The sequence below is a fragment of the Gadus chalcogrammus genome, chromosome 16 (assembly GCF_026213295.1).
Source record: "Gadus chalcogrammus isolate NIFS_2021 chromosome 16, NIFS_Gcha_1.0, whole genome shotgun sequence".
Taxonomy (NCBI): Eukaryota; Metazoa; Chordata; class Actinopteri; order Gadiformes; family Gadidae; genus Gadus; species Gadus chalcogrammus.
This window is the reverse complement of record NC_079427.1, coordinates 7,481,969-7,497,303: the sequence shown is the minus strand read 5'-3', so window position 1 is coordinate 7,497,303 and position 15,335 is coordinate 7,481,969. Positions and strand designations below refer to the sequence as shown.

The window sequence follows — 15,335 nt, the reverse complement described above, 5'->3', positions numbered from 1 at the left end:
AGACGTTCCAGAATAAAGCCTCTCCTCAAAAAACCGACCCTTTCCACCACCGATATCCAGAACTACAGACTGGTATCTCTTCTTTCTTTCCTCTCTAAAACACTGAGACGTGCCATGGCTAACCATCTGTCTTCCTATCTCTCATCTAACAACCTGCTTGACCCTCACTAGTCAGGCTTCAAGAAGGTACACTCCAAGATGACGGCTCTCCTCGCGGTGAGTCCCTCCCTGCTGCCAGAGCCTCGTCCCTCTCATCGGTTCTCATTCTCCATGACCTGTCTGCAGCATTTGACACAGTGACCCACCAGATCCTCCTTGCCACTCTCCCTGAACTTTGCATTGCTGAATCTGCCCTTTCCTAGTTCACATCCTACCCAACGAATCGCAGCTATCAGGTACCATGGAATGGCTCCTTGTCCAAACCTTGCCCGCTTGACAATGGTGTCCCTCAAGGCTCTGTACTGGGGCCCCTTCTGTTCTCCGTCTATACCAGATCTCTGGGCTCTGTAATTACATTAAACAGCTTTTCCTATCACTGCTACGCATGTCTACGCATATGTCTGGCAGACATCAGCACTTGGAGAACTGCCCACCACCTGAGGCCTTAACCTCAACAAGACTGAGCTCCTCCTAATGCCAGGGAAAGATTGCCCACACATGGACTTACTGGTCACTGTTGAGAACATCACTTTATCTCCCTCTCCAACTGCCAGAAACCTCGTGTGGAACTGGACTATCAGTTGTGCTGCACAGCAAACATCACCGCGGTGGCCCGATTCTGCAGATTTGCACTTTACAACATCCGCGGAATCCGGCCCTTCCTCACAAGGGAAGCAGCTCAGCTGCTATTCCAAGCGATGGTCATCTCCCACCTTAACTACTGCAACTCGCTCCTGGTTGGACTCCCTGCCTCTACGATTAAACCTTTGCAGCGTATCTAGAACTCTGCAGCGTGCCTTGTACTCAACCTTGCCTACTGCCTACCTCAATGATTTGGTCAAGCCACACACCCCAGCTCGATCCCTCCGCTCAACTACCTCAGCTGGACGTCTGGTACCGCCATCGCTTAGAGCAAGAAAAGGTAGATCAGCGAAGTCACAACTCTTCTGTTTTGGGACCTCAGTGGTGGACCGAGCTCCCTGCCAATGTCAGGATCGCAGAGTCGCTCACCAGCTTTCGCAAAAGACTCAAAGCTCACCTGTTCAGAGTTCACCAAGACACTGCATAGCCATCCAGTCCCTTCCACCAACCATTGTATGTTGTACGTCCTGGCACTTATTGTACGTTGTACTTATTCATAGTACTTAATTGTGTAGCATCTGCAGAAGCTGTTATCACTGCTGTATAAGGGGAATGGGTTAGCCTAGCGATTGTTAGTAGTCACTTCTTATGGCAAATGTACTTACTGTAGGTCGCTTTGGATAAAAGCGTCTGCTACTTGCCCTAAATGTAAATGTAAATCATTGTATCCTCTGTTAAGCACTTTGAGTGTGAGAAAAGCACTACACAAAAACAATGTATTATTAGGGACCAGAGATGACATCATTAGGGACAGTAATGACATCATTAGGGACAGTAGATGACATCATTAGGGACAGTAGATGACATCATCAGGGACAGTAGATGACATCAGGGACAGTAGACGACATCATCAGGGACAGTAGACGACATCATCAGGGACAGTAGACGACATCATCAGGGACAGTAGACGGCATCATCAGGGACAGTAGATGACATCATCAGGGACAGTAGATGGCATCATTAGGGACAGTAGATGTCATCATTATGGGCAGTAGATGACATCATTAGGGACAGTACATGGCATCATTAGAAATACTAGATGACATCATTAGAAAAAAGTAGATGACCTCATTAGGGGCATAGATGACATTAGGGACAGTGGAAGACGTCAGTAGATGCTAGATGAGATTATTATACAGTTGAAGACGTCAGTCAACAAGAATTTACATCATTAGAGACTGTAGACGTCATCATTAGAGCGTGAGGATCGTTTTAGCACTGATACCGTACGGTACAACCCATCATAATATTAAATGATATACATCTTAATGAAAGAGGAATCCGACCCTCCCCTCCCTGAGACAGTGTGATTGGTGGCAGACAAACACCTGACCTAGACAGACCATTTGATTGGTTGCAGACAGAGACCTGACCTGGAGAGACCATGTGATTGGTTGAGTGGCCTTTTGAGGCCCAGGGTTATCTTGGCTAATCGCTATCGGTAGCAGTATACGTCACAAACACATAATATAAGATGGGACAAAACAATATAGAAACGTTTTTATTTTAAATGTGAACAGAATGCCCTGCATTAAAGAGCTCTTTGGTTTAAAAGATGAAAGAGTTAATTGAAATATATTTAAAAAAAAAACACCCCAGAACTACTCACCCACAAGCCAACATGGCTGCATTCCCAAGCAGCAGGATAAGACCCGCCCCTTCTGGGCCAGAGAGGGCGTGACGTTATTACAGAGAAACTATTGTTTAATTGTGTTTTGTAGTTAATGCCGTATGCTTTCAGCACATAATTCAAAGTGTCTTGAGGTCATTCAGGACCAAAGCTTAAGAAAATCTCAACATTGTAAGAATCAGGAGGGGGGAGTCCACTATCAAGGACACTATCTTAGGATCCTTCAGGTTTGGGTCTAGTTTCCTTGGACATGGGACGGACTCTAAAAGTCCCTAGGTAAAAAAACTGAACCGTTCTTCACAGTAAGTCCTGGTCTTGTTCTGTTGAAGCCAAGATATAAGAACACAATAGATACTTCAGATCATTATGGGATGGAACACAGTCCTGTTGAAACCAAGACATACATTAGATATATCAGATGTATAGGCTGTGTTGTAAAGCAGGGAGAATATATAGTGTGTGTCTATGTGGTCAACCCAGCAGATAACATAGTGTGAGTGCGTGCGTGCGTGCGTGCGTGTTTAATAAAGCAGACACAATCATATATTGTGTGTGTACCTTTATTGCCTCAGGAACGGAACACGTGCACGGCCCGGACCACATACTGCCGACAGATGGGACACTCCGACATCCTCTTTCCACACTTAGTGCACGTGACCATGTGGCCGCACTCCAGCAGGACGCAGTCGATGGGAGAGTCCATGCACACCCTGCACAGAAGGTCCTCACCCGCTGCAGTGGAATCCCCCAGGCCTGGGACACACAATATGAAAGTATGATATACACAATATAATACACACAGGATGTCCTCTGCTGCTGCTTCAACCATTACAGGGGAAACACACGCACACGCACACACACACACACACCTACCCCAGCAAACTCGGAATTAAACAACTTCTCAGAATCTGGGTAAAACTATTTATCAATATCTCAGCGTATCCCTTTAAAACACAGAAAAAAACACGCGCACACACACACACACACACACACACACACACACACACACACACACACACACACACACACACACACACACACACACACACACACACACACACACACACACACACACACACACACACACACACACACACACACACAAACACACACACAATATGACAAATAAATATGTTAAGGTTGGAGGTCCAGGTGAGTCACTAAGCAGCCTACTGACCCTGGTTATGCAGCTCCAGGTCGTTCTGGTAGAGCCGGGTCACTCTCTCCATCAGCTCCCACTTTTCGCAGCATCCTTTGTAGTTGACAAAGTTGCGGGCCAGGATCTCCTTGAGCTGGCGGACGCTCAGCTGCTCGATGTCCTCCAGCGAGGACAGGTCGGAGAGGGAGGCCCTGCGCCCCGGGACCGCCACCTCCTCAGAGTCCGACCACTGCAGGGAGACACACAGCTGAATGGATATACACCAGGGGGCAGGTGGAGAACTCCAGCGTAGAGCTCGAATGAAGAGCTCTAGTGTAGGGCTCTAGTGAAGAGCTCTAGTGAAGAGCTCTAGTGCTATGCTAGTGCACTACACTAGAGCTCTAGTGAAGGGCTCTAGTGTAGGGCTCTAGTGAAGAGCTCTAGTGAAGAGCTCTAGTGTAGGGCTCTACACTAGAGCTCTAGTGCAGAGCTCTAGTGAAGGGCTCTATTGTAGGGCTCTAGTGTAGGGCTCTAGTGAAGAGCTCTAGTGTAGAGCTCTAGTGAAGAGCTCTAGCACAGGGCTCTAGTGAAGGGCTCTATTGTAGGGCTCTAGTGTAGGGCTCTAGTGAAGAGCTCTAGTGTAGAGCTCTAGCACAGGGCTCTGGGCTACAGCTCTAGTGTAGAGCTCTAGTGAAAAGCTCTAGTTTAGTGCTATAGTGTAGACCTCTAGTGTAGAGCTCTAGCACAGGGTTCTGGGCTAGAGCTCTGGTGTAGGGGTCCAGCGTGAAGCTCTAGCCCAGAGCCCTGTTCTAGAGCTCTACACTAGAGCTCTAGCACAGGGCTCTGGGCTAGAGCTCTGGTGTAGGGGTCCAGCGTGGAGCTCTAGCCCAGAGCCCTGTTCTAGAGCTCTACACTAGAGCTCTAGCACAGGGCTCTGGGCTAGAGCTCTACACTAGAGCTCTAGTGAAGATCTCTAATGTAGAGCTCTAGCACAGGGCTCTGGGCTACAGCTCTAGTGTAGAGCTCTAGTGAAAAGCTCTAGTTTAGTGCTATAGTGTAGACCTCTAGCACAGGGTTCTGGGCTAGAGCTCTGGTGTAGGGGTCCAGCGTGAAGCTCTAGCCCAGAGCCCTGTTCTAGAGCTCTACACTAGAGCTCTAGCACAGGGCTCTGGGCTAGAGCTCTGGTGTAGGGGTCCAGCGTGGAGCTCTAGCCCAGAGCCCTGTTCTAGAGCTCTACACTAGAGCTCTAGCACAGGGCTCTGGGCTAGAGCTCTACACTAGAGCTCTAGTGAAGATCTCTAATGTAGAGCTCTAGAACAGGGCTCTGGGGTAGAGCTCTAGCCTAGGGCTCTGGCATAGGGCTCTGGTGTAGAGCTCTATTCCAGAGCTCTAGCATATCGTCTACTCTAGACGATGTCTGCGTACGTCAAAGGTGTCTGTGCGCGTGTGTATTTGTGTGTACCTCCAACTGCGGCCCAGTGAGGCTCTCAGAGTCAGAAACCTCCACCTCCACCTCCACACACACACACACACACACACACACACACACACACACACACACACACACACAAACACAATGCTTGGATCAATGCAGTTCAATCAAACACGCTGGCTGGACAACACATGTGCCGTACAACAGGGGTCCTCACCTCGTCGGTCCCCTGTGGGGGGGCCGTCCCACCGGGTGCAGTATCTGTAGGGGTTGGGGCCGCTGCGGGGTCCGTGTGGACGGGTAACGTCTCGGTGGGGAATGTTTCCGTAGAGGCGGTGTGTGCCGAGGGCGGGGCTGCTGCATGGGCGGGCTCCGTGTGTGCGTGTGCGTGCGTCGTCACGTCTGTGTGCGTTGTGTGTGCAGAGTCTGAGGGCGCCGTGTGTGTGGGTGTAGTGTGTTGGTCCGGGGGGAAGGGGGGCAGCTCGAAGCTGGACGTGAGCGGGCTGGTGCTACCGGGTGACGGGGTCTGCTGACCTAAGACCAACTCCACCAGCTCCTCCTAGAGAACCACAACACAGGCGTCCTCGCTTCAGAAACACCGCCACGCCGTCTGACCACGCTACGTCCTCAAGAGTTACCAAGCCTCGCCTGTAGATATACAGCCTCTCCTTTAGTCCTCAAGCCTCTCCTTTAGTCATCAAGCCTCTACTCTAGTCATCAAGCCTCTCCTCTAGTCATCAAGCCTCTCCTCTAGTCATCAAGCCTCTCCTCTAGTCATCAAGCCTCTCCTCTAGTCATCAAGCCTCTCCTCTAGTTATCAAGCCTCTCCTCTAGCTATCAAGCCTCTCCTCTAGTCATCAAGCCTCTCCTCTAGTTATACAGCCTCTCCTCTAGTTATACAGCCTCTCCTCTAGTTATACAGCCTCTCCTGTAGATATCAAGCCTCTCTTGTAGTCATCAAACCTCTCTTCTAGTTATCAAGCCTCTCCACCCATAGCCGGGTGGAGGCAGGCTGACGCTATGTACTGCAGTATTACTATATATATATATATGCATGTATGTAGTATTACTGTGGTACCTTCTCTCTGCAGAGCTGGGTGGGGACTTCGTGCAGGTGGAGGTAGTCTCGGAGGTCCTTCACCTTCAGCTTCATTAGTTCAGCCGGCTCCAGCAGGTTACCGTAGAAACGCTGGCAGGTGTGACAGAGGCGGGGCCTGGGATCTGCCTCGGCGGAGCAGCTGCTGCAGTAGTCCTTCTTACAGTCAACACACACATGCTGGGGAGAGAAGGAGGCACAACGGGAGAGAGGCATAGACGCACAGTGAGAGAGAGACAGACACACAGTGAGAGAGAGACAGACACACAGTGAGAGAGAGACAGACACACAGTGAGAGAGAGACAGACACACAGTGAGAGAGAGACAGACACACAGTGAGAGAGGGACAGACACACACAGTTAGAGAGAGTGATAGACACACAGTGAGAGAGAGACAGACACACAGTGAGAGAGAGACAGACACACACAGTTAGAGAGAGATAGACACACAGTGAGAGAGACAGACACACAGTTAGAGAGAGATAGACACACAGTGAGAGAGAGACAGACACACACAGTTAGAGAGAGTGATCGACACACAGTGAGAGAGAGACAGACACACAGTTAGAGAGAGTGATAGACACACAGTGAGAGAGAGACAGACACACACAGTTAGAGAGAGATAGACGCACAGTGAGAGAGAGACAGACACACACAGTTAGAGAGAGATAGACACACAGTGAGAGAGAGACAGACACACACAGTTAGAGAGAGATAGACACACAGTGAGAGAGAGACAGACACACAGTTAGAGAGAGACCGACACAGGCAGAGAGAGACATAGACACACAGTTAGAGAGAGAAAGACACACAGTTAGAGAGAGACGGACACACAGTTCGAGAGACAGACAGACAGGTATCAAACAGGTATCTACAAGTATTAAGAAAAATCAAGATTTGGCACCAGTTTATCGGTTCTTGTGTCGCACGAAGAAGGGCGACGATATATCGCCGTATTGTTATTTTGTCCCAGCCCTACTAGATATGGTTTCAGTGATACATTGGCCAGTGATGTTACTGGGTGGTAGAAAAGTATAAAGGTTACTCGGTGAATAATGGGGAAGTGTCAAAGAGCCCGTAGCCAAATAGCAGTATAGTAAACTTGTCCAAGGTATTGAGATTGCTTCAACCAGTTCAATGTCCCTACACATCACCAGTATCTGTGATGTGTAGATAATGTTCTACATTAATGGGATAACTAGCTGTTAGCCTAGTTCTGAGACCCGGATATTTATTTGTCAATACGTAATTCAAGTTGCAATGTTGAACATTTCAACTGACATTTAGCCATCAATAGAAATCACATCCTGTAACTGATCATTTCGGCATATAAAGAATGCTGGGCAGCCCGTACCGCTGTCTTTGTTTACAAGAATATTACTTTCAACCCTCCTAGGCCCCTCCCACTCACACCACCCAGCCAGCCGAGCTACACTGGTTCCCTTCACCCAGTCTGCCAACTCCAGTCAGAGTGGAAAGGACTCCGGTAATTCGGTGAATTTTGAAATTTTGAAAGTCTCCTGCCAGTCGGTAACAGACGGTTGACTATAGGGTTGGTTAATGCATGATTAACTACTAAGCTGTAATAGAGGGTTGACTATAGGGTTGGTTAATGCATGAATGTTAACAAGTCAGGGTCAGTGGTGTCCATGGTTACCTTGCGGGCAAGGGTGTGGAACCCATCACCACAGGCCTTACAGCGGGGCTGCTGATTGGCCGAGGGCTGGCTGCTGTAGCCAGAGTTGGTGTAGGCCTGCTGGCAGTGCCCCCTGCGCGCCGGCTCCTCCGACGGGACGTCGTCCACACACAACCAGCTGCAGCACGACCACATGGGTCTAACACACACACACACACACACACACTATCACTATTATAAATGTCTTACTCCTAAATAATAGTGACACACATACTGCATGCGGATAATATGTGTCCTAACATAGACTGTAGAAAATAAGGACAATTACTATGAATAGGTGCTAACATTATTTGTGAGTGAGTGAGAGGCTGCGGACTAATGATTAATTTAAAGCATTAGCCAAGTGACATCCTATATCCGACCGGCTACCTGTGGCACGATGTTAGAACTGTGTCATCGCTACGACACGTACAAAAAACGTGAGTTAGAACTGTGGTACCTTGTAAGTTCCTTACTAGGGGAGTATTGCGGTACTTGGTGAGTACTGCGGTACTAGGCGAGTACTGTGGTACTAGGTGAGTACACTTTGTCAGCATTAATGTGGTACTGTCTCAGTACTGTGGTACTAGGTCAGTAATATGGTACTACGGGATTACTGTCAGTACTGCAGTACTAGAATAGCAATGTGGTACCAGGTGAGTACTTTCTGGGCTGCTGCAATAGGGGAGTACGCTCAGTAATACTGTGTTAATCTGCAGAGGTCCTGTTTAAGCAAAAAGAGTTAGTGAATACCTAACAGTTGACCACTATATACAAGACAGTATAAACATACACAGAAGACAATACTAATACTCAGAAAGAGGAGTGTCTAAATGACTTCTCAGGAATAATGTCAACGTGTCTCGTAATGCTAGGAGTTCAGACCAACTGTCCAGATCAAAATATATGTCACTGTATCTTCCCTTTAAGAACTCTAGCCATTCACTGAATATAAAGCACATGGAAATAATACCAAGTCCATGGAAATGTAGGGATGCAAGTGTGGAAATGGTCAATTTAGTTTTAACCAACTGCAGTTTGGACAGATAACATAGTAAGGCTAAATGGGAGTAGTATTTCTAGATGTATTTATATTTAAATTTACATTATAGGTGGACAGGTAACATAGAGCTAAATGGGAGTTCTATTTATAGATGTATTTATATTTAAATGCACATTATAGGGGGAGAAGATAACATAGTACAGATAGATTGGATGTAGTATTTAAAATGAATTGATAGGTCATTTATTAGGTAGACAGGTCACATAGTACACCTAGATGGGAGAAGTACTATAACGTAATGATTTTTTAGATTTGAATGTAAATGATGATGAATGGTTTGGATAATAAAGTACAACATTATGAGAAAGTGAAAGTTAAACAAAGTTCGACATTATGTGTCAAGGGGTATTAAAAGCTCAAAAGTGATCAGAGTATAACAATTGGTACTGTGGTATAAATACACGATAAGAGAAGTTAAAAGCAGTAGTCTTACCTGAAGAGACGACAACAAGTCGGACTGGAAGCTCGTCAGCCTCTTCTTCAACCGGTGGTCGAAAGTTAACCTTACTCGACTAGTCAACGAAACTTCATAAACTAGTTCCGTACATATAATGATGTAAACTATATGTATTTTAAACGACAGCGGATTAAAGTTAATCAAACTTTTTAAAAAGCGACATCTCTGTTGTTAGGTTCAACCAGGAAGAGACTCCTGGACGAGACTCCTCCTCCTCCCGTGGACCTTCCCCCTGGCGGTTGACACAAGCAGCCTTGATTACCTAGTCGCCCGTGGTTCCCTTACTAGTTCCCCTCCTGAGCTATCGTCAGTAACCTGTAGTTCACTAGCTAGTGGTTCACTAACCCAGCGACAGTTAGATGTAGCTTCCCAGCTAGTGACCTAGAAACTGTTATCTAGAGTATCCTCCTGAGTCCTGACCTAGGGGCAGTAACTTATAGTTCCCCTATAGTTACCTAGATTTACTTCCCGGACCTGGATCAGTTACCTGTAGTTCACCTATAGTTACTAAGAGTTTTCTAGATGCCTCTATATACGGATATGTATATTCATCTAGAACTATATAACTAGTAACCTCGATAGTTACTTAGTTGGGACTAGTTAACTTAATTAATTTTAGACTAGTCACCTACCTATAATAGTTAAAATAGGTATCAACAATTATCTATAACTAGCTACGATATTCACCTTACAGCCTTCCTACATTAGTCATGAACTATATAATAATATACAAGTTACCAAGACAACTGTTAACGTAAGTATATCGATACCCATAGAACTAGTCGGACTATAATAGTTAAATATATACAGTTTACCAACCAGAGCTCTTCTGAATCAGAGTAAATGGAGATTCTTTCTCTCCTAGACCCTCAATCCTTTTGCTTGTGAACCAACACAATGATAATCTGCATGTCATAATTAAGAAAAATGTAAATGCTTAATTACACTAGTTCATTAAGAATGAGAATGACGGATGGATAATAAGGACCTCATATAGCTATTACCACTCAGTATGCTTTGGGGGGGGGGTTCAGACTACATTTAAACCAAACATCACAAGATGTACATTAGAGTGAGAAATCTAGACACATTTGATCATCTATTGTAGACTTCATGTGTCCATACAAGAAATAATAGCAATAATACTAATATAGAAAATTAAATGGAGTAGCTATGAGGTCAAAATCCACCCCCCGCCCACCACGAACTGAAAGTAGCGGGCTGAGGAACAGGTACTGGAGCGTACGTATGCGTGTTATGTGTATGCGTGTAAATAAGTCACGTCCTGTACCCGTGGTTGAGCCTTCTCAGAGATGGCTTCCTCCGCCATGATGCCTGAACATGTTTTTAACATTACTTAACAGAATAGCTTTAAACCAGGTCATGGGGCGGTGCAGTCAAACTGATGTACAGAAAAACTTTATTCTCGACTTCCGCTTCATTTTGAAGGAAACTTCATACAATGTCAACGCTTCCCAAAATGTAAACACATTCTTAATAATGTCAGATGGTACATTTTTATTGCCATAAACCGTGTAGGAAACAACTTAACCCAAAATAATAAAAACAGCTGTTCTTTCTATAGTACAGTAAGAAAAGGTTTCACGTTCCCAATCTCGTTTCCAGTAAAACGTCAAATAAAAATGGTTCTTGCAACACACAAAATGTTCAGAAAGCATCTAGAGTTGGTCTATGGGGGAGCGTGATGCTGGTCGTTAGTGAGGCCAGCGGAGCATCTGTTGGTGGAGAGAGGTGTGCCTGTGGTGGCTGCTGCTAGGCGCCCTCACAGTGACACCACATTATTCCAGGAAGCCAGGACACCCGAGCTCAAAAATCTTTCAAACAGGAGCTGGTAACTCTGGGCAGGGCCTCGCTGAAGACCCACCCCCTACAGCAGCTTTAACCAATCAGCTGCTTGGAATAAAGCCACATGGAGGAGGGGAACCAATGGCTGACCGAGCCAGCCAGCTCTCTTTTTAAGGGGGGGGGGGGTGGAGGGAGTGGGGGGGAAGGGGGGGGGGGGGGGAGTGGACTCTTTGAAAGATTTTTGTTGTGGAGAAGTGGATCCGGGCTTGCTTCCAGAATAATGAAGGTTATTCGTCAGCCTAAGGAAGCACAAGCAAGGCCAGAGTTAGAAAAAGCCAGCACATTGGACACGGCAGCTCTGCAGTCAACATCCTACAGCTTTAATAAGTCACAACAACGACAAGTGGGCTCAAAGTTCCATGAATGACAAGTAACCCAAGATATGACATTGTTGATTAGGCAAATGGAGCACATCATGCACCCCATGCACCCACGCCCTAGGCGGAGCCCAGAGCGACACACCAATCACAACATGCTTTACATCATGACCCTCCCCCTAAAGGCTGCTGACTAACCAACATCCTTTCACCCAGGCTACACCAGTAGGAAACAGTCAGACCAGCTGTAGGTCTGACTGTAGGGCAGTCCTATTGAACCCCCTGATGTGACCCAGACACTCAGAGCACACAGGTAGCTGTGAGCATGCATTCAGAAGCTGGTGTGTTGTTGGAAAAGAGAGTGTCTATGTGTGCGTGCGAATATTTAGCCGAGGGCAACGAGAAGAAGGCTTCATGGTTGACCGAAGGTTCTAGTTGCCATGCTAACATAGGTCCTCCCCCCTTTCTCTCCCCCAGCCAGTCTCTCTCCCTACGCCTTCTCTTGGGCGGTTACCTCCTCTCTGGGCTTGGCCCCGCCGAAGATGGCTGAGTGGGGGTTGGCCACCTGGTTCAGCGGGCCAGCCACGGTGCGCGGCTTCAGCTGGAGGCGGGGCCTCTGAGCACGCTCCTCTGTGGACACACAACAAGACACTTTAATACACGACACAAACAAAACACACAACACAGACATGTGGTCTGCATGCTGGGGACACAGCAACAGGCAAACCACAGCCCGGCGCCGGAATCGTCACGTGACCGCGCCACACTGCTGCAGTGTGCTAATGTCCCTGAAGGCTCAGGCCCCGTCCACACGGAGCCGGAACGTGCGAAAAAGATCCGGTTTCGTTTTATGCGGTTCACGGATTATCTCCGTAAAGTCGGAGTCATTGCGAAACCGCATCGAGCTGGGGAAAGGCTGTAGTAAATATTCAAGGCGCTGGTTCTCCACCGAAAAAAAAGTGGAGCGCATCAAGCCTGCGCGCATACAGCCTACGCGCTGTACACAAACATTCAGTCACGAGGAGATTCAACCTTTTAAAATTGAGCATTACTTGTTAATGTACAGTTCGTACTTAAATTCCTCAAGGGGCTTTATTTTAAGCTACAAAAAAAATACAAATAAAATAATAAATAAATTCAACGCAACTCTGACGTCCCCCAGCTGGTGGGGGGGCTAATGACGTCATCGTTTGCGTTTCAGGCGTCCACACGAATCCTAACACGAAACCGCAGAGGTCCGGATAGATTTGAAACCACCTCCGAGGGTGGTTATGCGGTTCCACTAAAAAAAAAAAAACGGCTCCGTTTGGACGGGGCCTCAGTTATGGTTCCACGTTGACGCAATGCTAGGGGGTTCACGGACCCATTACGTCCTTGCCGACCCTTCTCGCTTCCACCGCAAGGGCCTGACGCACGCCTCCCAATAATTGCATCCTTACACCGAGACTACGCAGCAGCAAGGGCTGGGATTGGTCCGCTCACTAAAACCCGACGCAGCTCCAAAACAGGTTCAGGACTGCGTCGAAGCATCTCTGCGTTGTCATTGCTAGGACGTGGAACCATAACTGAGCCTTTACACCAACAGCGCTATATATATATATATTTATTTTGTGTGTGCGTGTGTCGTCTCTCACCGTCTGAAGGTTCTCTGAAGTCGTCTGTTGGGGGTCCTCCGCGAGGAGGTCCGTCTCTAAAGCGACCCATGCCCCCACCGGGTGCTGCTCCTCCCCTCCGGTCACCGGGGCCACCGGCTCCTCGACCACGCTCCCCCATGAAGTTGTCCTCTCTAAAGCCTACACACATACACACACACACACACACACACACACACACACACACACACACACACACACACACACACACACACACACACACACACACACACACACACACACACACACACACACACACACACACACACGTTAGCCGTCTGAACCCTTGTTCAGCGAGAACCCTGGACGGCTCCTGTAGAATGATGATGTCATGGGGTGAGGGGGGTGATGAGGGGGGGGAGCCTGCAGAACGTGTGGCAACTCCTCCCGTCCCGGCGTGGCTCCAGACGGGATGCAGGACAGAGACCGCCGCTCCGCTGCAAGCCTCATGAACTCATTCACTACCAATCCATTAGGCACACTGAGGGACCCCTACAACCACCCGATGATAACACTGTCTATACAGCTTCGTTTTGAGTGGCCCAAGCCAGGTGTCCTATTGGACCCTGAACGGCCAATAGCTGCTGTTGCCCCGCCCTGACCGCACCTCCTCCTGAGTTCTCAAAGTCGTCCCGGCCTCCTCTCGGCGGTCCTCGTGAGCCTCCACCTCCTCCTCCTCCGCCTCCTCCTCCTCCTCCTGCAGGGAATAGCTTTAGTTAAACAGATCGGGGAGGAGAGACGCAGAGGAGGGAGAGAAGGAGGGGAAACGCAGCGGGCGGGGGGGGGGGGGGGGGGGAGAGACGAGGCGGGGAGATGAAGAAAGAAGAAGAAAACAAGCAAACCACGAGCACTATATATACGGAGGTTAAGGGGAGAGGGCTGAAAAGAGAGCCAGGGTTAGGTTAGAAGAGCTCATGCATTCTTTCACAGCACCATACCAGCCCTACGCCGGGAGTGTAGGCCCTACATTACAGAAGGCTTCAGCTGACCATAGCACCTCCACCACGGTGTGTAGGCACTACAATACTACAAGGGGTGGGAAGGGGAGCTGAGGGGAAGGTGGAGTGAAGATGAGGTGAAGATGAAGGTGTGCAGTTAGACTTCATAGTAGCCATTACTGAACGGATAGACAAGCTGAAGAAGAAAAACAAGGGTTAGTTAAAGGCCTCTAGCTGCTAGCAAGAGACCACTAGCTGAGAGGATGCTAGCGGCTATTAGTAGCAGGGTTGTAGCTGCTGGAAAGGGGCCGTTATCGACAGGCTGGGTGCTGCCTAGCCCCTAGCTAGAGGCTGCCTGGCCCCTAGCTAGAGGCTGCCTGGCCCCTAGCTAGAGGCTGCCTGGCCCCTAGCTAGAGGCTGCCTGGCCCCTAGCTAGAGGCTGCCTAGCCCCTAGCTAGAGGCTGCCTAGCCCCTAGCTAGAGGATGACTGCCAGCTGGTAGAAAGGCTGCTAGCTGCTTGTTAGCTAGCCAATTAGATCTCACCTCTGTCGTCTTTCCTGAAGCCAAAGCCGCCGGCTCCTCTCTCCTGCCTCCGGCCCTCGGCAATGTCCACCCTGAGCGACCTGTCTTCCAGGAGCTGCAAGAGTCAAAGGTTAAAGGTCAGTGAGGGCATCATATGTACTTGAATAATAGCCTTAATTATATGCCTAGAGACACTCACCGCTCCATCATATGCAAGGGCTTCCTTCAGTGACTCCAAGTCCTCAAACTCCACGTAACAAAAACCTGCAACACGCATACACACAATCAGACTCCAAATAGCATGCGCGTGTGTGGAAAGTGTGTATGTGTGTTTGTATGCAAGTGTGTGTTAGTTTGTGAATCAAGTGGGAAGTGTGTTTGTTCGTGACTTTAAGAGTCCATCAACCGTACGATATTTTTTATAACTATAACCAGTGATCATTTATGTAAGCAGGACTTTATTATACAACTATACACACAGCCAGTAACAATTAGTGTCACTGATAACGTCTGCTTATCGCTGGACAGCGCCAGGGTAGTTTAGCTGGTTTGGGCTCAACATATCAACTAGCTAACCTACCAACTCTCCTTACAAGGAAGTAACTAAAGGTCTGGGTGTGCTGCTTATAGTCGCAGAGGAAGATATGGGATTTAAAAAAAAATGCTTTAAGGAATTGGCTTTTAAAGTACAGATATACATAAGTAGCCATTATATAACAGAACCAAATACACTTTTATAAGATGATAA

At 48.0% G+C, this 15,335-nt stretch overlaps 2 protein-coding genes across 3 annotated transcripts in view; both read right to left on the bottom strand.

Moving 5' to 3' along the window:
- Positions 1 to 51: 51 nt before the first annotated feature.
- Positions 52 to 10,394, bottom strand: rffl (ring finger and FYVE-like domain containing E3 ubiquitin protein ligase). Its single transcript, XM_056611393.1, has 8 exons — positions 9,269 to 10,394; positions 7,755 to 7,932; positions 6,080 to 6,277; positions 5,219 to 5,560; positions 5,032 to 5,082; positions 3,609 to 3,819; positions 2,990 to 3,184; positions 52 to 2,751 (listed from the first exon to the last, which is right to left on the bottom strand). Exons 2-7 carry the CDS (start codon positions 7,926 to 7,928, stop codon positions 3,000 to 3,002), a joined length of 1,161 nt encoding a protein of 386 aa, XP_056467368.1. The 5' UTR covers positions 7,929 to 7,932; positions 9,269 to 10,394; the 3' UTR covers positions 52 to 2,751; positions 2,990 to 2,999.
- A 297-nt stretch (positions 10,395 to 10,691) lies between these two features.
- eif4h (eukaryotic translation initiation factor 4h) overlaps positions 10,692 to 15,335 on the bottom strand; it is a 7,275-nt gene continuing 2,631 nt past the window's right edge. Inside the window, exons 3-8 of one of the 2 annotated variants that reach the window (XM_056611395.1) lie at positions 14,787 to 14,851; positions 14,609 to 14,702; positions 13,735 to 13,824; positions 13,110 to 13,268; positions 11,990 to 12,105; positions 10,692 to 11,397 (exon numbers count right to left, since the gene is read on the bottom strand). In XM_056611395.1, the coding sequence (XP_056467370.1) occupies positions 11,386 to 11,397; positions 11,990 to 12,105; positions 13,110 to 13,268; positions 13,735 to 13,824; positions 14,609 to 14,702; positions 14,787 to 14,851 (536 nt within the window). In that variant the 3' untranslated portion in view covers positions 10,692 to 11,385. The remainder of the gene's footprint in view (positions 11,398 to 11,989; positions 12,106 to 13,109; positions 13,269 to 13,734; positions 13,825 to 14,608; positions 14,703 to 14,786; positions 14,852 to 15,335) is intronic. The other variant, XM_056611396.1, reaches the window with a different exon arrangement.

Excerpts from the sequence above, each read along its gene's own strand:
- rffl (XM_056611393.1), bottom strand. The coding sequence starts at position 7,928 with ATGTGGTCGTGCTGCAGCTGGTTGTGTGTGGACGACGTCCCGTCGGAG. Across the intron at positions 3,820-5,031 it reads TCACTGGGCCGCAGTTGGAG|TGGTCGGACTCTGAGGAGGT; the intron begins GTACACACAAAT and ends GTCTCCCTGCAG. Across the intron at positions 3,185-3,608 it reads CCTGGAGCTGCATAACCAGG|GCCTGGGGGATTCCACTGCA; the intron begins GTCAGTAGGCTG and ends TGTGTGTCCCAG.